Source organism: Enhydra lutris, unplaced genomic scaffold (assembly GCF_002288905.1).
Source record: "Enhydra lutris kenyoni isolate GAN:26980312 unplaced genomic scaffold, ASM228890v2 scaffoldscaffold161, whole genome shotgun sequence".
NCBI lineage: Eukaryota > Metazoa > Chordata > Mammalia > Carnivora > Mustelidae > Enhydra > Enhydra lutris.
Genome location: NW_019154245.1, coordinates 189,032 through 211,837, shown reverse-complemented (window position 1 = coordinate 211,837; position 22,806 = coordinate 189,032). Strand labels below are relative to the sequence as shown.

Sequence of the window (22,806 nt, the reverse complement as noted above, 5' to 3'; positions counted from 1 at the left end):
AAAAACTACTACTACTGCTCAGTTTTCAGCCAAAATTAATTTAAAATATTCACAACCATAATTAAATCTAAGACCATGTTATCTAGAAAAGTTGCTTAAATTCCCTACAAATACCTCATATCACTCTTCTGCTGAAGAAACCATCAATAACACTCAGTGTCTATAAATTTCTTAGTCTGACTTTCAGATCCCTTCATTATCTGGCTTCTAGGGACCTTACTTCCTAGAACTCCCCTTCTAATATTCTATTTCAGCCAAAATGTAAACTGTTGTTCTCTAAATATAGGCCCTGAAGCTCCATAAATATGCCTTTGTTCCTGTTGCTCTTACACCCGAAATGTCTTATCTCCCCATCCTCACCAATCTAGATGAGCTGAAATTAAACCAATTTTTCAAAACTTTCCTCAGGTATAACCTTGTGATGAAATCTTAAATTGTCCCAGGCTGAACTCATCTCTTAGCCCTCAAAACATAGTAAGCTCTTCATAGCTCTTATAATACTCTATTGTTATTTACACTAACAGTTTTTACTCCTTAAATAATTATACGCCTGGTGAGAACAGAGAGTGTATTCTATCTATGCTTTATATCTCTTCCAATACTATTACATAACAAGTATTGAACAAATTACTTAATTACACATGTAACCAATCCAGTAAAAATAATGCCTCACACTAACAGATGGTATTTCTATTTTTCAAAATTCTTTTACATATATTATTTACCTACTGGAATTTCAGATATTAAGTAGAAAAATATTATTACATCCATTGTATAAATTATACAGTGTACACATAAAAATAGGCATTGTGCATTATTTTTCTGTTGTACAAATAAAGAAATTGAGATGCAGATATGTCAAAATAACCTGTCCAAGTTATAACAGCTAGTTAATAAATGTCCTGGTTTAGAAACCGGCTCTTGATAGTTTCACTATATCAACTATTAACCTTGATAAGCCTTAGTTCAATACTAAAGTATTTTCAGTATAAACAAGTTTATATTTTTTGGTTTCAACAAGTCATTTGATGATTACCCTTACAGCAAATCATTTGGTAGATTTCCCCCTTCTAATATTCTATTATCAGAATAGAAAGTATAAATATATATATATGTATATATATATACACATATATATGTATATAGATACATATATATATGTGTGTGTGAAATAATCCTGGAATTCAGAGTATGTCTTAAATTTTTAAGATTTTTCTTCTACCTAAAGGAGAATAACACCTCTCCAGCTTCTGCTTTCTCTTCTTTCTACACTTCACTGAGCTACTTGAAAGCTCTCACACTAAGGTAAGTAACTGAGAAATTGGAGCTATTTGCATTCTATATGATTTGTTAATTCTGAAAAACATTGCTTTTTAACAAACAGAAATAAAATGCAGTTTTATGAATTCTCTCTAGGAAAACTAGAGCTTCCCAGCTCTGATTTGGGTATACCAAGGTATGGACAATTATCTCAAGTGATGTAGTGAAATTATCCCAAAAAGCAGACTGATTTTAATCCACTCCGATATTAAAATTGGTAATGCCGTATGTGCTTTATAAAAGGAGAAGGAAGAAAAGGAAAGGAGGAAGAGGACCGATAAAATTTTACAAAGTTGAAAACCATTACCTTAGAGAGTGTGGGAAAAGCAGCCTGGATTTTATAATAAGCCTGAGCCCACCTAATTATAAACAAAATTATTTTTTATGAGAATTCTACCTAAAGAAAGTTGCCAGTAAGACAATAGTTATGTATTTAGCAAATATGAGCCACAGAATAAAAAACTCAGTACTATGTTTAATATTTAATCAGAAAAAGTTGGGCCTTCCAAAAAATTGAATATGAATATTAAAGAAAAATTCAATGTTTTATTGAGTTTGGAGTCCTGTGAATACACTCTGCAAATATATCATATTATCTACCAAAAAAAAAGAAAGAAAAAACTCTATTGGATTTTTAGAAGTTTAAGTTATTTAATCAGGGTTATTCTTTCATACACTTTTGGGAGGATCTCTTGTTTTCAGCCACTCAAAAGTTACTTTTGATAATAAATAATAAAAAAATCATATATCTAGCTTCCTATTACAAGAACTAGTCAAATCTAACAGTAGAATTACGTTCAACAACTTGAAAAACAAAAAATATAGTGTGACATCTTATAGATGCAGCAAAAATGAGCATTTAATGGGAAAAGCTACATTTGCCTAGACCAATTCTAATAATGAAGGTTCAAAACAATTATGTAAATTATAATTTAATTATAATTATATAGGCATATCTAATTTATAATACAAAAATATTTACTTGTACTGCAGAATAATAAAAACAATAAATATTATTATTTATAGATACATATTTATGTGAAGGTATACCAGATAATAATGGTTATTTCTGGGTAGGGATTTGGATAAAGGGAGAATGATTAAGGGAAGATCTTTGACTTCATCTGTATACATTTTTACGTTCACATGTATTCATGTACTATTGCATAAGTAAAAAACACCTTTTATTTTCTTCCCTCTCTTTCTTCCCTCTCTTTTTTCCCTCTCTTTCTCTTTCTTACTTGCTCCTCTTGGCCCTGTGGGCCAAACCCACCTGTACTTGGTTGTATTTATAACCATTATCCAGAGCTGAAGACCATATACCTGTTTGGCCTACAATCTTTAATTCTCTGCATTTGTCTGAGAAATTCTCAGCTATAGCAGGAAATCTGAGAACATATGCAAAGGCTGCCTTGAAGTATTAAGCTTGCAGTATTAATGCTGATGTAACAGGGAAAGGGAGGATGAAAATGTTATAAGGTGAACCAAAAGAAAAACAAAAAAGAAACCACAGCATGCAAAATATTTGGCAATTTGTTTTAAGAACAGCACATTACACCTACATTATAGCTATACTTCCATATGAATCTGCCAGTGTTTCCCTTGCAAGTCTGTGATTCTAATTTTCAATAGTCTCCTTATTCTAAAAAAAAAAAAAAAGAAAGAAAGAAAGAAAGAATTGTTTTTATTGTGGAAATATATCCTGGAGTTCTGTCAATTGGTTGTAAATTATAGTAATGTATGAAGAGATTGACTAATGCTATCAACTCTTTGCACACTAATAAAGCTACAGTTTCGCTGATTTGGGAAAAATGTAAAGAATGTCAGTATAATCAATAAAGTGACTTTTATCTAATCATTATTAAAAATCATACTCTCACTTTTATAGACCATTTTCTTTTAACATCAGAGCCTAGTCTTTGAAATTTCACTAGAAGCAGATCAGACAAACCATAATTAAAAGTTAGACTGAAGTAATCTCAGAGCAGTAGTCTTTTTTTTTTTAAGTTTTTATTTTAATTCCAGTTTGTTAACACACAGGGTTATATTAGTTTCAGGTGTACAATATAGTGATTCAAAAATTCCATACATCACCCACAGCTCATCACATATGCACTCCTTAATCCTCATCACCTATTTAATCCATTCCCCCTCCTACCTTCCCTCCAGTAACCAGTAACCATTAGGTTGTTCTTTATAGTGAATAGTCTCTTTCTTGGTTTGTCTCTTCCCCCAACCCTGCCAACTCATTTGTTTTGTTTCTTACATTCCACATATGAGTGAAATCATACAGTATTTACCTTTCTCTGACTGACATCTCACTTAGCATTATATTCTTTAGCTCCATGTATGTTGTTGCAAATTTCAAGATTTCATTCTTTTTATGGTTGAATAATATTCCATTGTATATATAGACCACATATTCTTTATTTGTTGGTCAATCAGTAGACCCTGGGCTGCTTCCATATCCTGGTGATTGTAAATAATGCTGCTATAAACACAAGGGTGCATGTATCCCTTTGAATTAGTATTTTTGTATTTTTTGGATAAATATCCAGTAGTGTGATTGATTCTGGATCACTGGGCAGTTCTATTTTTAAATTTATGAGGAACCTTCATACCATTTTCCAGAGTAGCTGCACCAGTTTGTATTCCCACCAACAGTATAAGAGGGTTCCCCTTTCTCCACATCTGCGCCAACACATGTTGTTTCTTGTGTTTTTTATTTTAGCCATTCTGACAGTTATGAGGTAATATCTCATTGTAGTTTTGATTTGCATTTTCAGAGCAGTAGACTTAGTTGAGTTTTCAAAGGTAGTTTTCTATCATGGTTAGAAAATTTTTGTATTTTATGTTTTTGTGTTGATAAGTTTTGCATCTTGTTAAATTACAGACCTATAATAACATCGGGATATATATTAGCAGAGATCTCAAGAAGAAAAGAAGGACGTAACCTAGAAATACAAGAAGAATGTGTTATTATGAAAGTATTCAAGAAATTATTTTATCATTAGTTTACTAGCAAAGCTGACAAAGGAATTCAGTACTGTGCTCTTTGGAAGTTCTTCTGACAAACTGGGTTATTATAAAATTAAAGGAAATTATACCTAAAGAAGGTAAGATACTCAAATGACACAGCTTAGTAACAGTTCCTGAACCTCCCTTTTTTTCTCAACAGGAACTCCAATCTCCAACTCTGAAAATATCTACTTGTCCTCCAAGCAGTGTACGTATAACCCCAAATACTGAACAGGTAAAAGAAGTTATGGATTAGATTAGATACTTTTCTTTTTATGTAAGCCTTGCTCATATGTTTAAGTAATCTTTAAGCTCTCCTAAGGCTTTACACATTTACAAAATGTCAGGAACACAAAACTAGAAAGGGGATTCTCATATATGATAATCAGCTCAACCCATTAAAGGAATGTGAAACAGGTGCTGAAAAAATGCTATGAACTGAGATTTTTCAGTTTCATTGTCTATTGAATCTAATTGCTTTTAGTTTGAGTGTAGTTTATTTTTAGTCAAGGATCTCCAGTATTTATATTATATTATATTATAAAATATATATTTTAGGTCCCTTGAGTTTAGCACAAGTAAAGTACTTAAAGATTTTATTTATTTATTTATTTGATAGAGAAAGAGAGATCACAAGTAGGCAGAGAGGCAGGCAGAGAGAGGCGGAAGCAGGGTCCCCACTGAGCAGAGAACCCAATGCTGGGCTCGATCCCAGGACCCTGAGATCATGACCTGAGCTGAAGGCAGAGGCTTAACCCACTGAACCACCCAGGTGCCCCACAAATAAAGTACTTAGATCTTGGATTGGTCAAGGACCTGACTTTGGGAGTGATAGCACGGTCAGTTTGCATTCAGAGAGAAAAACTTATAGTGTCATAACTAGACCTTCTGAAAGGTACGTGATTTGAAAGATATGCAAGGATCTAGTTCCCCTAGTTTTTACAACTTAATAATCCCACATTTAAGATTACCCTGGAGTTTAGGCACTATATCTCCAAAAGATACCTATAATAGTAATTGAATGCCATGTTAACAAATATGTATTTAATGAGCTAGTCACATTCATTAAAAAGTGAATCCAAAGAAAATAAAATAACAAAACATCCTAAATTTGTTACTACATAGGACAGGAGTATAAAGGATGTGACACTTGGAGGCTAAGAGGGAGAAAGATGGTGTTCTAAGAAAGCAGTCCCGCCCAGATGAGGTACCAAGGTATGAGCTTGAACAGTAGGGAACAAAGGGACAAAAACTGGTCTCTAGACTTTAGTACAGCAAGGAAAAGCTGATCTTATGCAAAACAAATAAGATTATCAAAAGTTTGTCTACCATTTCCCAATTTGGCCTAGCCTAGAGCTGAGTTGGCTAGAGTCATGATTTTATTTATTAATTAATTTATTTAGAGAGACAGAGAGCGGGAGTGGGCAGGGAGCAGGGCGGGGTGGGGAGAGAAGTAGACTCCCTGCTGAGCATGGAGCCCTGTGTGGGGATGGATCCCAGGACCCTGGGAAATCAGGTCAGTCATTTAAGCCACTGAGCCACCCAGATAACCCTAGGGTCATGCATATATTTAGCAAACAATTGCTGAGTGCTGACTATTTATCAAATATTGTACAAAGATGTATTAGATCCAATTACTATTCTCAAAGAGCTCTCAGACTAGCATGGATCCCATACACAGCAAAACATAAGTAGGATAAAGGCTACAACAGCGATAGAAATAGAGCTCTAAAGGTCACCAAGACAAGATTACCTTGGAAAAGTAAGCCCACTTAAATCACAGAGATATTCACTACATTCAAATCCAGGCAGCAAATTGCATTAGCTGTTATTTTTCATAATGAAGGCATTAAAATTGGGTTTATGATGTTTTATTTATGATAATACAAATATGTTTATTGTGGAGAATTTTGGAACCATAAAAAACGTAGACAAGAAGAAATAAAAATCACTCATGATCTCTTCCCTTACCCACAGATAGTATTATTAGCATTTTACATTTTCTTCCATTCAAATAAAGAATTGAGATCATACCATATATGCAGTTCTATATCTTCATTTCTCACTTAACCTTATATAATACTATGAGCTTTTTCATGTAAATTTGTATGACTCAAAATCATTATTTTAGTAGCTACATATTTCAGCCTGTAGATGATTAATCTTTCCCCTCTCCATAGGAAAGTGCTCCTCTTGGTGTACCTTCATCAGTATTATTATTTGAAATTTATTTCCAGTTAAAATATGGTACCTTTGTTATGTTTATTTGATTCTTAGTTTGGTTGAATAGTTCTTGCTGTTTATTAAACATTTGTTTTTCTTTTATAAATGTTCATGCCATTTGCTCATTTTTCTATTAGTATGAATCTTTTTCTTATTGAAGTATAAAAACTCTATATTAATGATATTGACTCTTTTTCCATCAAAAGTTTACAAATTACTTTATTCTAATGTTTTGTCTCACTTCTAATATTATTTATGGCCCTCTGCCATCACCACACTGAAGATTTACATGTTTAAGTACACACACACACACACACACACACACACACACTCTTCTCTCTGTGTCTCTTTGATTTTTAAAAATTGTAAGATAATAAATATTAAGCTACATTTTCTTCTAATATTGTGGGGATATTACAATGCAATGAAGATTTTGAAATTTCATCAACTATAGCTTGGAATGTGTGATGAATTATCATGAAATGAGTATTTAATAGAAATACCTAGCACAGTGCTGAACACATAAGCACATGCTTTCATATATGTTTCTAAGACTGAAGTTAACTAGAATCATAAATTCATGTCAACATTTATGCAAATGACTTTTAAAATTTCACTCTGAAAATTGCTCCCTATTATTATTAATGGCTTCAAGGTCATTAAGCAACTATAATTATATGCAGCTTTTATCTTTCTTTACAGGAACTCCATTCTCCAACAGTGAAAGTCACTGCATATCCACAGACTACTATTAGGAGATACATAGTACAAAATCCTGAACAGGTGAGCTATATCACACAAACTCCTGTTCCAACCTATAATTTCTTAGAAGTTGATAGCTTAAACGAGAAGGGTGACTCAGTTGCCAGGTCCCTAAAATCAGATCATTGGGAGTTTCTTCTAGTTTTAAAGTTAATTTCTAATCATTAGTATTAGAAATCATTTAAAAATATTTTTAAAGATTCTATTTTTTTAATTTTTAAATTTTTTTAGTGATTTATCAGTTGCATATAACACCCAGTGCTCATTACATTAAATGCTGTCCTTAGTGCCCATTACCCAATTATCCCTTCCCCTTACCCCCTTCCCCTCCAGCAACTCTGTTTGTTTCTTAATTAAGAGTCTCTTATGGTTTGCCACCCTCTCTGTTTTATCTTATTTTATTTTTCCTTCCCTTCTCCTATGCTCATCTGTTTTGTTTCTTAAATTCCACATAGGAATGAAGTCATATGGTATTTGTCTTTCTCTCACTGACTTATTTCACTTAGCATAGTACACTCTAGCTTCATCTATATCATGGCAAAAAGCAAGATTTCACTCTTTTGATGGCTGAGTAATATTCCATTCTATATATGTACCACATCTTCTTTATCCATTCATCTGCCTATGGACATCTGGGCTTTTTCCATAGTTTGGCAATTGTGGACATTGCTGTTATAAACACTGGGGTGCATGTGTCCCTTAGAATCACTATTTTAAAAAGTCATTTTAAATTCCAGACAACTATGTGCCCATATACTCTGATTTAGTGATGCAACTGTTCCAAGCAGCATGGACATTCTTGGGTTATAAAATCTTTCTACTTCTATAGCACCACCTTTATACTACAAAGGATTTTGTATCCTTTGAACCAAAGGATAAAAAGACAAAGTTCTTTCACAGATTTCACATAAAAGTTATCAGCTATTACATCAGAGGTTGGAGTCCTTAGTTTATTTAGATTTGCCATTGAGACATGGGCTAGGAGGAAGAAAATGAAAAATCAAAAGTTCAAAAGTGTCTCCATGCCTTTATTGCCTATGCTATGAACTTCTGTGCCTAGCAATAAGCTCTTTCGAAAATTATAGTTTTATTTTCTACTGAGATATATAACCTTATATTTTGTAAACTATTATATTATTCTCTATCTCATTTTGAGGGGAAAATTAAGAAAACTTTTCCTACAGTAAAAAGCTTTCCTCTACACACACGCAAAGCTATATACAGCCCTTCTTTAGCTGCAACAGGTTGTTCTATGGGGTTATAAGGACAAAGTTTCACAAATAGAAACAGTGTACCACAGATAATAATACAGCAATTCTTTGTGGTGTTCTTTATTTTATTTCTCCACAATTGCAAGAAAGAATCCTCCCCTCTGTCACAAAATAAAATCAATTATTTGCTTCAGCTGTGGAAAGCAAAGGATTAAATTAGGGTAACACACTTGATATTACTCCAGGTGCATGGGTGGGGGGGTGCACTGTTTTTTTGCTATCTGTTCTCCCCTCTTCTTTCTTTGTTTATTTTAAAATCATTTTCTCATGTCCCTTCAGCTACAAAGGGAGTTAGTTATGTACGTATGCATGTGTGAACATATGAGCATGTAAGCTCTGTGGTGGGGGGGGTGATTATTTTGAACACTTGCTTCAGTTTTCACATATCCATTATAAGTATCAAAACTGAATGTGATTACACTAAAGCAATTGCTTGTGCTTTCTTTTGCAGAATCAAATCTTTAAACAACAAATCTCAAAAGTGTGTTGGGGAAGGGAGACATAAAGAGAGCTTGAGAGATGAGAATGTGCATTTTTCTATGACATGGCCACTTTACCTTTTCCCATTCTTCCTCCCTTGTTCTCCTTTTTCTTTCTTTCACCTACAAGCTGGGGAATATGTGTACTTGGATGCATATTACATTTGATATCCCTGGGTTTCAAAGAGTTAGTTCTGGATAGCACTTTTTTTTTTTCATAATGTGAGTTGTTGTGTTTACCTAGCATATATTCACAGAATAATTTTTAAATATCAAATAATTTGAATTCCAACACACTTTGCCAGTGATTCTTATGTGATTTTGGATAAATTCTTATTCTTTTTTTTTTAGATTTTGTTTATTTATTTGACAGAGATCACAAGTAAGCAGAGAGGCAGGCAGAGAGAGAGGAGGAAGCAGGCCCCCCGCTGAGCAGAGAGCCCAATGTGGGGCTCGATCTGAGGACCCTGGGATCATGACCTGAGCGGAAGGCAGAGGCTTTAGCCCACTGAGCCACCCAGGTGCCCCAATAAATTATTATTCTTAAGTTAACGGAGAAAAGGAAGAATTAATGTTTATTGGATATATGCTCCATGATAAGAAATTACATATTTTATCCTGTTTAAACCTAAAAAGTTGAGAAAACAGAAGCACAAAGAAGTTAAGTTATTTATTCAATGAATATTTATCAATTGCCTACTATGTACTACAAATCACTCCAAGAATTAGGGATAGAGCAGTGAACAAAACAAAGTCCAATAGTCTTTAAACTTAAGCTTTTAACTAGCCTCAAACCATTTAGTTACAAAGTGACAGAGTGGGAACAGAAATTGAACAATTCTCATCTGGGAAAGATACATTGAAGATATAGGTGATTTAGGATCCAGAGACTCATCCACATACCAACTTTCCCCCATCATTCCCTGTGACAATGTAATACAAAGGCAGAGAAATTAGAAGTATGTATGGAAATACATATTTGTAACACTGAGCCTGCCCATGTAAAAGCTTATTATTACAGCTGTGTTCAACTACAAAGAAGCAAATGGTTTCTTAGGGACCCCCCCTCCCCACAGAGGGTAATGATTATTTTAAAGCTTTTAACTGTTTCTATTATTGAGGAATAAAACAAATTTCAACCTCTATGCTTTGTAAACAAAAATAATCTGATTTTGCAGAGCAGCTTGAATATCCTATTTAAATATATTCCTCATTTTGTTTACCTAAGTATATGCCTTTTTGTTTGTTCTTTTAAATCCCCCCAGGAGAAGATTCTGGCTTAATTACAATATTTATAATAAACTGAGCCTCCTAAATGGCAACTTTATCCTCTTTCACCTCCCAGCTTGCCTAATCTTCGCTTCTCCTCCTTGTAATTAAACTGATCTCAATCTACTTCTCATTATTATTTCCTTCTACCTCTGTTCAGCCTTTTTAAATTTTTGGTTGCTTTTGATCTTCTTTAGCTCCATTTATTGTCATTTTAATCAAAGTATTCATGCATTCTGGTATACAATTTGACCTAGAAATGAAGAAAATATTTTTGTTCTGCCAGTAGAGAGAATCCAATTGATATTAATAAGTTTTATTAATTTTCTAGTTGTTGAACTCCTGCTATGGAGAGGAAACTGTACAGCCTTCATATGGTTGGGGGGAAGGAAACAAGACATGGTTCCCATAACAAAAGAGTTCACAGCTCCTCTTGACAAGGGAAATAAGATATGTCCATAAATAGCCATGCAAAATATATGGTGGGGCGTATGATAGATGACACAAGAAAATTACAGATGAAGTCTTATTGAAGTTCTAGGGGTTGGAGACAACTCATTTGTTTCTGAGAATCAGAGAAGGATTTACTGTGATATTTAAGGTATTATTACAGTTAACATTGTTGCTAGTATCATTTTACTAATGAAGAAACTAAATCTTAAATAAATGTGACTTGTTCAGGTCTTCTGACTCCAAATCTATTATTGTCTTTTCTGAGTTATTCTGGGGTTAATTTTGAAAAGATTTGATAACTTATGTTGAATATGGTGTTAAAAAAAAGAAGAAAAGTTGGGCACCTGGGTTTCTCAGTTGGTTAAATGGCTGACTCTTGATTTTAGCTCAGTTCATGATCTCAGGGTCCTAAGATTGAGCCCCATGTAGAGCTCCATGCCAAGCAGGGAGTCTGCTTCAGGATTCTCTCTCTCCCTCTTCCTCCGCCCCGCCCCGTTTGTTCTCTCTCTCTCTTAAAAAAAAAAAAAAAAAGACCTGGAGAGGGCAGCTAGGTTGCTCAGTTGGTTGAGTAACTGATCTTGATCTGAGCTCAAGTCTTAATCTCAGGGTCATGAGTTCAAGCTCCACATTGGGCTCCACCCTGGGTGTGGAACTTACTTAATAATAATAAAAAATGACCTGGAGAAATGTCACATTTGAGATAGAGAGTCATTGGGAGTTATTCCTTTGAAAATTGTCATTGTAGCTGTGAGAACGAATGAAAAACCCGATGGGTAATGGAGAGGGTTGAGGCACAGAACCTTGAGAAATGCCTAGCTTAAGTCATTTAAGGAAAGGTATGTTCCTTAATGCTGTTAAGGAAATAAAAAGGAGCCACTTTCATGGGCAGAGAAGTTGTCAGAAAGAAATGTGAACACATTTCTAAATGTGTTCTAAATGTAACTAAAACAAATAGGGGAAAAGGGTGGTCAACTGTCTCAAATAGCCAAGAGGCCAAAGAGGATGAGGATGAGGTTTGAGAATAAAGAGTTCGACCATTAAGTAATGGTGATATTTGAGAGTTTCCTTATAATTTTGGAAGCAAAACCCAGATGTGCAAAGTTAATGGGTGGATAGATCAAGAAATGGAGGAAATAAATGAGGAATACTCTTCTAAGAAGGATATTGCTCAAAAGAAGCAGATAGGTTGGTAGCTAAAGGAGAAAACAGAATCTTGGAGATCTGAGAGATTTACAAGCAAAGGAAAAAGAACCAGTAGTAAAACTAAAGATGCCACAGGGCAAGGGGACAAATGGACACAATTGTGGAAGAAACAAGAGGGGATAGAATTCCAGGTATAGAGAAGTGACTTCAGGATAAAAGGAGGAGTTTGTCTTTCTTGGTAATGAGATGGAAGGAGCAGAAATTGAAGAGAGGTTTTGAGGTAGGGAGGAAGATGAAGGAATCTCATTGAATAGGTCTTTGTTTTCTCAATAAGAAGAAAGAGAATGAAGGAATGTGAGCATAGGGGATTGAGGAAATTGAAAAGAAAATTGCAACCACAGTTATAGAGAATTTGATAAATACAACTATGACCATGAAGGTTAGAGGCGCTCTTAAATTTAAATAACTTGCATTTGTACTGAGCCAAATCAGCAAATATTTTTTTAAGTTTCTCCAGCAAGGTTTCATGGCCTGGGAACAGCAAAGTAGATGCTGGGGATTATGTACTTTGTTAGATGTGAGAACTACAGCCAGAGGTTCTAAAAGTAACAATTAAAATGATAAAATCAACCATCTTTGAAGACACCTACTAATTTTTAGGGTGACTCTGGCACCAATTCAAATGTACAGATTAAAAAAAAAATAAGCTGCCAAAATAGTAACGCTGTCTAACAGCTCATTTGTGAAAAATCTAAGACTTGTAATTAAATTTATTTTGGTGAACTGTTTTACTAAGAATGATATATTTATATATACTAAAATTTGGTTTTACGTCTTTAAACATTTTGGGGAAAAATAGCTCCCTAAATTTGGAATTTTTTTTCAATAAGTCATTTAAAATAATAAGTCCAACACACATTTAGGAGAGAATCAACACTGTTAGAACCCAAACCATTTTTCTTCTTAAAAATAATGATGATTTAGCACTTATAGTGAACAGAGAGAAATTTTCCTTTGCTTTGTTTTCCCCTTTTAGAGGGTACTTAAATCCTTAAGATAAATATTCATATCATCTCTCCTCATCCAGTCATCTGTTCATTCACTATTGTGTATTCAAGATGAATACAGTCCTTGCCTTCAATAAGCCTATTTTTGTATATACTTTATCTTGACATCTTAGAATAGTTCTAACAAGGTTTTCACTAACTTTTTAAAATGCAGTACAGACTTAAAGTATTATATTATTAAAAACCAATGTCATTTGTACATTAAAATCACAGATTAAAGGTAGTTTAAAATACGTTATTTTGCTTGGTATAAAGTATTCTTTTTTTTTTAAAGATTTTATTTATTTATTTGACAGAGAGAGATCACAAGCAGGCAGAGAGGCAGGCAGAGAGAGAGGAGAAAGCAGGCTCCCTGTGGAGCAGAGAGCCCGATGTGGGGCTCGATCCCAGGACCTGGGATCATGACCCGAGCCGAAGGCAGAGGCTTAACCCACTGAGCCACCCAGGTGCCCCAGTATAAAGTATTCTACGTTACTATCTCTGTGATAAGAAAACTAAGCCTCAGAGAAGGTAAATGACTTTCCTACATTTCCACAGCATGTGGGTGATAGAGGCAGAGTTGAATACAGGTTTTATGACTCTAGAATTTTTTTCCATTACTCCTTCTTTCACTAATTTCAGTAGTCAGATCCAATGGCTCTGTAGTAGTCCAAATCAAATCCACTTTAGAATTCTCATCTGTTGACATCTCAGAAGCGTTTTTACTGTCACTCACCCCTCCACTGCTTTATGGAAATTCTTCTTCTCTTGATTTTATTTCATTTTTCTCTTCTGATTCTCATATCCCTTAAGACTTATATAATTATGTCTTTGATATTCACTTGGCTTTTCAGCAATTGCATGATTTTAACAGGAACTTCTAAGCATATGATTCTGAAATCTAGAACTAGAACTGTAGCCATGAAATCTCCACTCATGTGTGTGTTGGACATTTATAACCTGAATGCCTTCCTGTGCATTTTGGTAAAAGTCCCTTTGCTAACCCTTTGCAGTAATTTAATACATGTTTAAGGGATTGCTATGCACTATATATTTACTAAATGTTATAAGGAATAAAAACATGAATCAGACCTAGATTTTTACCAGGAGCGCATAAAATTCAATGTGTCTCAACTTTCCTTGTTTTTGTTTTTGACACCATCAGCTATGTAGTAGATTTCTCAGATTTAAGATCTTAGAGTCATCTTTGGAAAGTACTGTCCTTCATGATTTAAGATAATCTCTTAACTGGTCTCCTTACCTGTACTTTTTTGTTTCTCCAACAAATCTCCCTGAAGTAGATTTATGTTCACCTCGGTCCATTCTTAAAAGCATTCAAGGACTCATTTGTGTCCCTTACATGTAATTTATACTTTTACAGGCTTGGTTTCGTGACTTATTTTGTTTACTTCATTTGGAGTACCATTTTCTTCTATTTCCTCATATGCAAGGCCCACCTTAATCTTTTCTCAAATGCCACCTGATCCAAGTAACTTAACCTGAGCACTGCCAGGTGGAATTCAATTTTTCCTCTTCTGAATTCCATTCCATAACTTATTTCTCTGTACCTTTTACAAGGGCTAGCTTCTTTCTACCTTGTATCATAGATGTTTATGTTCATATATTATCTACACTGGGGATCAAAAAAATGTCCTGTAAAGGGCAAAATAGTAAATATTTTAGGGTCTTCTCTCACCATCAGTTTTTGGCCTTCTTTGTACTTGTAGTTCTTTAAAAATCTAAATATCATTCTTAGCTTGAGGACATTATAAAAATAGGCTGCTGGCTACAGTCTGGTGAATACTGATCAATATTCAGTGTTCCTGGTAATAAGTTAAGTGTGATTCATTCCTTATAAAACTCAGCACTGGTTGTTATACACAACTAATGAATCATTGAACACTACAACAAAAACTTATGATGTACTATATGTTGGCTAACTGAACATAATAAAAAAAGAATTTCAAAATAGCAAAGTGGAAAATGAGGAAAAGAAATGTATTTTTTGTAAGAAAGTGTAGCCATTTTTTAAAAAATAGATCATTGATATACAGCCTACATTTACATAAATGTGCATATTTCAGTCAAGTCGCCTTTTATATTTTTAATCTTTACTATTACCAATAATATGTACTAAGCTAAAGTATACTGATATCAGTTATGTTGACATTAAATAGGTCATTAAATAATGACTATAGTGTTACAGTTTGAAGCTATTGTAATGCTAGACTTATATATAACTGTAAGTATTAAATATCTCAGTAAAAATGGTCAAAAAAACATAGCAAAGCATATTGTGCTTAGTAAGCTCTCAAACGTGTTATACGATTGCAAATAACTACAAAAACTCTTTTTTCATTTTTTACAAAGACATACAAACACAGAAGAGCTTCTAGGAGAATCCTTCTAAATATATCTACCTTTAGATTTAAAAATTCATCAGCTAGCCAAATTTAATCAATTGCATATTTGTTTCACCAAAATATTCCAGGAACATTTAGTTAAAGCACTTTTTATTCAAACTTGAATATAAGAAGTACATAGCTTTGGATTTAAGAACATCTTGCATTCTCAACAACCAGTGTTTTCATCCAGTTGTTTTAAGAGTTTTTACAATACCAGACGACAAAAACACTAGCATGTTTTGATTTTGAAATGGTCTTAAACACATTAACTAGTAGCAGGTTTGGTCAATCCCCTTCTGTACTGTTCCCCTGTATTATAAAAATAAATGAATGCAATTAATCTTTGTAGCAAAACAACCATAACTCCCCCCATACAAATAGACTCATATGAAAACTAAAAGAAGGATAGGAAATATAGTAATATTCCATTTATTTTATTTTATTTTTAAAGGTTTTATTTATTTGACAGAGAGAGACACAGCGAGAGAGGGGGAAACAAGCAGGGGGAGTGGGTGAGGGAGAAGCAGGCTTCCCATTCAGCAGTGAGCCCAATGTGGGGCTCAATCCTAGGACCCTGGGATCATGACCTGAGCCGAAGGCAGACGCTTAAGGACAGAGCCACCCAGGCTCCCCTGCATTTGTTTTAAACTATTGATCTGATCCTTATTAGTCCTTCCCTGTTTTCTTTCAGATATTAGACATGTCACCAGCCTTTATTTCATTGGCTGATATCTTTTAAGCACTTGGATAATCCTGCATCAACTTAGTTGATTATATGGGGATACCTTGGCACTTACTGACTCTACTCTGTTCTCAGTATTCAAAACACATGTTGTAAAGACAGCCTTAGCTTTGATTATAATCACAAGTAAGAATTGTACACTTCAAGGGCACCAAAGCTAAGTTCCAGGAAAAAAAATCTTTAATATAGTTTTACCTAATTCACAGCTCACTGATGAATTGTTTATATTACATATCTCCAATAATATTTTTCCAAAGAAAGAAACGTGCCAGTGAACTCAATTTAAATGAAGTTGACCTAATGCCTATCTACCTCAGAGGAAACTCACTGTATCTTGCCTTAAGAATAGAAAAAACTCTTTTCTGTCCTCTGGAAGTTTTTGTATGACGTTGGGGTTGTCTGTTTGAGACTTTACTTTAAAAAAAAGGAAAAATATCTTTCTCAGCCCCTTCCAATTTCCCCTGAAACACTTTGTTAGGCCTAGTAAAAGGTAGTAGGAGAGATCCAGATTACTCTGTTTAAGAAAACAGACCATCTTTGTTACTATTTCCTTACATCTTTTAAAACTTTATTGGGAGGGGAGGTGAACAATGAGAGACTATGGACTCTGAAAAACAATCTGAAGGGTTTGAAGAGGGGGGGGTGGGAGGTTGGGGGAACCAGGTGGTGGGTATTAGAGAGGTCACGGACTGCATGGAGTACTGGGTGTGGTACAAAAACAATGAATACTGTTATGCTGAAAATAAATTTAAAAAATGATTAAAAAAACTTTATTCGGTTCTCATTCTATTCTCCTAATATGCTACTAACTCAGAGTTTATTAAAGACTAGATATTTGCTTAAGTTAAGGTTCCTCTGAAAAGGTATCTTTCAAAAAAAAAAAAAGACAAAAACACAGTCATTATTGTCTTTATAGGAACCACTTTCTCCATTCCTAAGAGGAGGCCATTTCTTCCCAGGAAACAATGTTATTTATGAAAAAACAATAAGAAAGGTAGAGAAACTAAATACGGATCAGGTATGTAAAATTTGTTTTAAAGCTTATTAAGTGTATACTTTTGAATTGCCAGAATTTTAATAGAGTGAAAATGGCACTCAATTGTCAAGTGCCCATCAAGGCCACTATGAGTCAGAATAATACCTTACTATGTCTCCAGTCCTTCATATCATCCTTAACACTTTCATATTCATTCTATCCATGTGAAGTATTATTGTCCCTGTTTTACCGAAGGGGAAACTAAAGTAAAAATGAGTCAAGTCACATACAAAATTAATGGTAGAAACTGAATTTAATACAAATATCCCAATGCTTTGTATGTCTCTTTTGAAATGGTCTCACAAAAATTATAATTTAAAACATTATAACTTTGTCTTAATTGTGGAATTTGAGAAGCAAAACAGATGAACATAGGGGAATGGGGAAAAAGAGAAACAAACCATAAGAGACTCTTAACTATAGAGAACAAACTGAAGATTGATGGAGGGGAGATGGGCAAGGGATAGACTAAGTGGGTGATGGTCATTAAGTAGAGAATTTGCTGTGATGAGCAGTGGGTGTTATATGTAAGTGATGAATCACTAAATTCTACTCCTGAAACCAGTGTTGTACTACATGTTAACTAGATAGGATTTAAATAAAAACTTGAAAAAATGCAAAAAAAAAAATAAAGTGAATTTTCAAGTGAACGCTACATATGAACAGATATGTACAATACTGTATTCTGTAAAAGTGTAGAAAACTGTAGTTCAAGTCACATTTTTAAAAATTTCATTAATTCAGCTCAGGGAGCAAGTACAACATTCAAAACTGTAGCAGGGCAATGGTAATTCCATAGCATGTAAAGATACTAGACTTACAAGCAGGGTTGTTACTGTAGCCAGCAGAAGTTTCACATTGATCTCAGTGGATACAAACATTTCCAGCCCAGACAGAGCCTAGGACTTGTCTTTTGGACATACTTGAAATAGGGCAGTGTGTTAGTTTCTTAGGACTGCTGTAACAAAGTACCACAGTCTGGTTGGCTTAAAACAACACAAATGTATTGTCTCACAGGTCTGGAGGTCAGAAGTATGAAATCATGGTGTTGTCAGGGCCATGCTCCCTTTGAAGTCTTCAGGGAAGGATCTCTTCTATGCCTATCTCCTAATTTCTTGTGGTCTCAGGTGCTCCTTGGTTTGTAGATGCATAACTTTAATCCTTTATCTTCACATGGCATCCTTCTTGTGTGTCTTCATATCATCTTCTCTCTGTGCAAGTCTGTCTCTGTATCCAAATTTTCCCTTTTCATGACAATACTAGTCATATTTCATTAGGACCCATTCTAATTACCTCATTTTAATGTCTTACTTCTATAAAAGCTTTGTTTCAAGGGGGAAAAAAAGGAGCAGTCCCAGTTTCTAAACAAGGTCACTTTCTGAGGTACTAAGGATTAGGACTTTAACATTTGCATTTTGTTGGAGGGACAAAATTTAACCTATAACAGGCAGTTAAATAATATCAAATGAATTTTTATCACAAAGTCATTTTTTCTCATATGCAATTGAAATATTAAAGTATGTTAAATTCTTTTAAATTTTCTTGGAATAAGAACATATTTTTATGAGTATTTATGGGCAGTTGTTATCAAATTCATAGGAACTAATACATTATTACTTATTTGATGCTTATTAAAAATAAAATAGTGTAAACTCTCAGAATAATAAAAATCCATACCTTTAAGACTCTGGTCTAATTAGAAAGTTGGATATATTAGAAGGCTTGGTATGGTATGTATGGAACAAATATCTTTCAGAAGAACAACAGAATATTTCTGGACATTATGATTCCAAATAGAAAAATTTTATCAAATATGTCAGTTCTTTAAGGGGCACTTTCCTCAAGCTATCAAATTATAACATCTGTCCTTTATCCAACTAGATTGACAAAACAATAAATCTGACACATTTTAAAAAGTAAGAAATTTTTGAGACACATCATTTCATGCTCCTTTTAATTTCTTGTCTCAAAAAGGATAAATACTTTTTTAAATCTTGGTTCCTAGAGGAAAATGCTGAATATCCTGTACATTCTTATTGCTATACATATGGAACAGTTAAAGAAAAATTCCTTTGAAAGAACAATACAGTTACTTACTATTAGTTTGAATATTTACCTTTTTACATACACTTTTTTTATTAGTGACTTAAATGATTTGGGAGTTTGGGAACTGCCATGAAAGACTACCCAGAGTAAAAGGAACCACGCATATGGAACAAACTACAAATGCCTTGACCTAGTTGAGTTTCCTCAGTGATAAGAGATGCAGTAGGACAAGCTGGAAAGCTGGAGTCAGGATGAAATAATTAATGTTATATGAGACTAGTTCAAGTAGGACTAGCTCTTAGGAGATAAGACCTGCCCAAAACAGAGGTCTTTGTCATGGAAGGGTGGTAAATTGGTGCCAGTTGCAAGATAATTATGTAGTTCATATGAACTGTACTCTGTATATTTTTTTCTCTATCAAAGAAGACAAAATATGTGATTATTCAGAAATGTTTGATTTTTATACATTAAAAATCTACCTTGTGGGGGCACCTGGGTGGCTCAGTGGGTTAAGCCTCTGCCTTTGACTCAGGTCATGATCTCAGAGTCCTGGGATCGAGTCCCACATCGGGCTCTGCTCTGAGGAGAGCCTGCTTCCTCCTCTCTCTCTCTGCCTGCCTCTCTGACTACTTGTGATCTCTCTGCCAACTAAATAAATAAATTCTTTAAAAAAAAATCTACCTTGTGGTACACTTCAAAAATATGAGTAATATACGAATATCATGCTTTAGAACAATAATTTTAGTAATCAGGTATGATAATTGAAACTGAAAATCTGCTAAGACTTCAGTGATACTAATGAGTGTTCAGAGGCCAGATAGGCTCAGCAAAACCACAAGACACCCCAGATGGAGAGACTGTCAGCATTCTGTTTAAGAGTCAACTGATATATTAATAAAGAAAGATGATTGAGAAATGATTTTGTTTTGTTTATTGTCCTACATTGATATGTCCTTCAAAGTGTCTCCTAACTTTCTTTTTAAAGACACATTAATTTTTTTTTCAGGAGGAATTCTATTGCAGTAGTGTAAAAGTTCCCCACTGGGTGAAGGTTTTCTTAGCCTATCATTCTGACTTTATTCTAAACCAGTGTATGAGGGTATTTTGTAACATAAAAGAACAGATAATACATTCACCCATACAATTTGTACCAAAATGGCTGATAGTTCACAGTCTGACTTTTAAACTGTACAGATCTTAGTGTTAGCATATAAAATGCGTCATATTTGAAAAGATCCTGGAGAAAATGATTCTATGAACAGATTCTATGACCTTTATTATCAATTACTACTAAGGTGGTTTCTATTCGTAAAATATGTTTCTTTATATATTTTTCTTTCAAAATAATTTTGTACACATAAGATAATTTATATACATGTTAAAAATTTCAAAGCATAAAAAGTATAAAAAGGTCCAAAAAGTATATAAAAAAAGAATAAAAATATATACAGTAGTAAAACACAAAACAAAAAACAAAACAAAACAAACCTTCTCTATCCTAACCCTCTTGTCTTTGAGTTCCTCTTCCCATGGACAGTCACCCTTAAAAGATTTTTGCTCTATGTATTTAAAAGAAGTTGTATATATTTGTAAATATACACATATGTATATATTTTAAAATGTTATATAAAAGGGAGCATAGCATATTCTTTCTTCTGTACCTTGCTTTTTTCATTTAATATAGTTTGAAATTATTCCATATTAAAAGAAATAAAAGATTTGAAGTGCTTTACTTTATTAATGCATGTCAGCTATCCACTGTCAAAAGGAAATAGAGGATTGAATTTATACTTCCAAAGCTAAATATATCTGCATGGATGTAGTGTTCTTTTTAAAAATATATTATTTATTTATTTATTTGACAGTGAGAGAGGGAACACAAGCAGGGGGAGTGGAACAGGGAGAAATGGTTTTCTCGCTGAGCAGGGAGCCTGATGTGGGGCTCAATCCCAAGACCCTGGGACCGTGACCTGGGCCAAAGGCAGACGCTTAATGACTGAGCCACCCAGGCATGCCTGAATGTAACATTCTGATTCAAAATAGAGAATTTTTTTTTGAACACTGTCTTTCAGATGCCTGTTATCAAAGTAGAATAATAACAAAATAATTTAGGAAATTGACATATACCTGAAATCCTCAAGCCTGTAAAAACCTGATATTCTTTATTATTCTTTGACCTATACTTTATCAGAAAAAAGAAAGCCAAGACAAATAAACAAGCAGATAGTAAAGATTTAGTTTAAAAACAAGTTCCAGACTGTTTTGAGGGCAGTAAAAAGTCAGCTTTATGTTCTGAAAGAACTTTGAGCTAGAAATGATCAATTCCAATCCCAATTTTTCCAAGAATAGTCATATCATTATAAGTAAAGCATCTTACCTCTCTGGACCTTAGGATTTTTTTTTTTTACCACCTGCAAAATTAGTGGAGTGGGTGATAATTCATGATAATAAACTAATAATATAATAATAAATGTTTATTACCCACCTACTTTGTAATAGGCACTTTATAAACATTAGCTCATTTACTCCTCACAGCAACCCAATGAGACACATGTTATCTCTATATTTGCAAACGAGAAAACTAAGGCTCATAAAGATTGCATAGTTTTACAAAATCATAGAGTAAGTGGTAGAATTAGTTAGGATCCCCGTTTTCTAGATCTGAAGCTTCAGTCACTGTTTTCCAATCTTTTCTCTTAATTTGTGCTTGATTTTCATAAGCATAAGAATTTTGTCTGCCCCCACTGTGATTCTAATAAGCTTCCTGATATTGAAAATCACTGCATTATATTATTTTCTAATTTTATATCAATCTACATCTTCAGTATGATAGTATTGTTATGAAATTAGATGCTGAAGTGCCTGTTGAATCATCAAAGAGTAATTAATATTCATTGTAGTCTTAGTGTTAAGTATAACTGGAATATTAATTTAATCAGAATATGCAGTTCCCTGGCCAGTTTGGTAAGTATTTGGATGGTCACAGCCACCTGATCTATCTATATATATATGTATATATATATATAATTCAATAAAATTTCTCCCAATGAAATAGTTTGAAAAAATAATATACCATATACTAAAACTACAAATCCTAGGGATTGAATTACCTTGTGAAAGAACACATTAAATTTTTACAAATGCTTTCAGTGGGTTTTTCTCAATTAGTAATTTGTATTCTCAGTGGCTATTTTGGCATGTATGTGTGTTTTAGGAATACTATCCACAGGCCCAATGCCATCATCACATTGTCCAAGAACCTAGGATCATCCACTCTCCACATTGTCAACAATCCCATTCTAGCCAACAAATCCAAACCATCACAGGAAGTGATTCAATTTCTACAAACACTGGAAATGAACTGTGCCATGGTGGATCAAGCCATATACACAATCAGGTAAGATCAATCAACTGATTCCTTATAAAACTGAAGTAACTCTTAAATCCTTCTCACTTCACTGTATAGGCACCCACATTGAATTTTCAACAAAATATTGAGGTATTTGTGTTTCATTAGCACCATTTCTTTTTTTTTTTTTTTTTTTTTTAATTTAAGTTTTATTTTTTTTAAACATATAATATCTTTTTATCCC

At 33.7% G+C, this 22,806-nt stretch overlaps 1 protein-coding gene across 1 annotated transcript in view; it reads left to right on the top strand.

Moving 5' to 3' along the window:
• The window catches only part of LOC111140089 (POF1B, actin binding protein), a 95,130-nt gene that overhangs the window by 10,537 nt on the left and 61,787 nt on the right, over nucleotides 1–22,806 (top strand). The window contains exons 3-6 of the mRNA XM_022492477.1: nucleotides 4,499–4,573; nucleotides 7,264–7,344; nucleotides 17,048–17,149; nucleotides 22,428–22,610. Of these exons, the coding sequence (XP_022348185.1) occupies nucleotides 4,499–4,573; nucleotides 7,264–7,344; nucleotides 17,048–17,149; nucleotides 22,428–22,610 (441 nt within the window). The remainder of the gene's footprint in view (nucleotides 1–4,498; nucleotides 4,574–7,263; nucleotides 7,345–17,047; nucleotides 17,150–22,427; nucleotides 22,611–22,806) is intronic.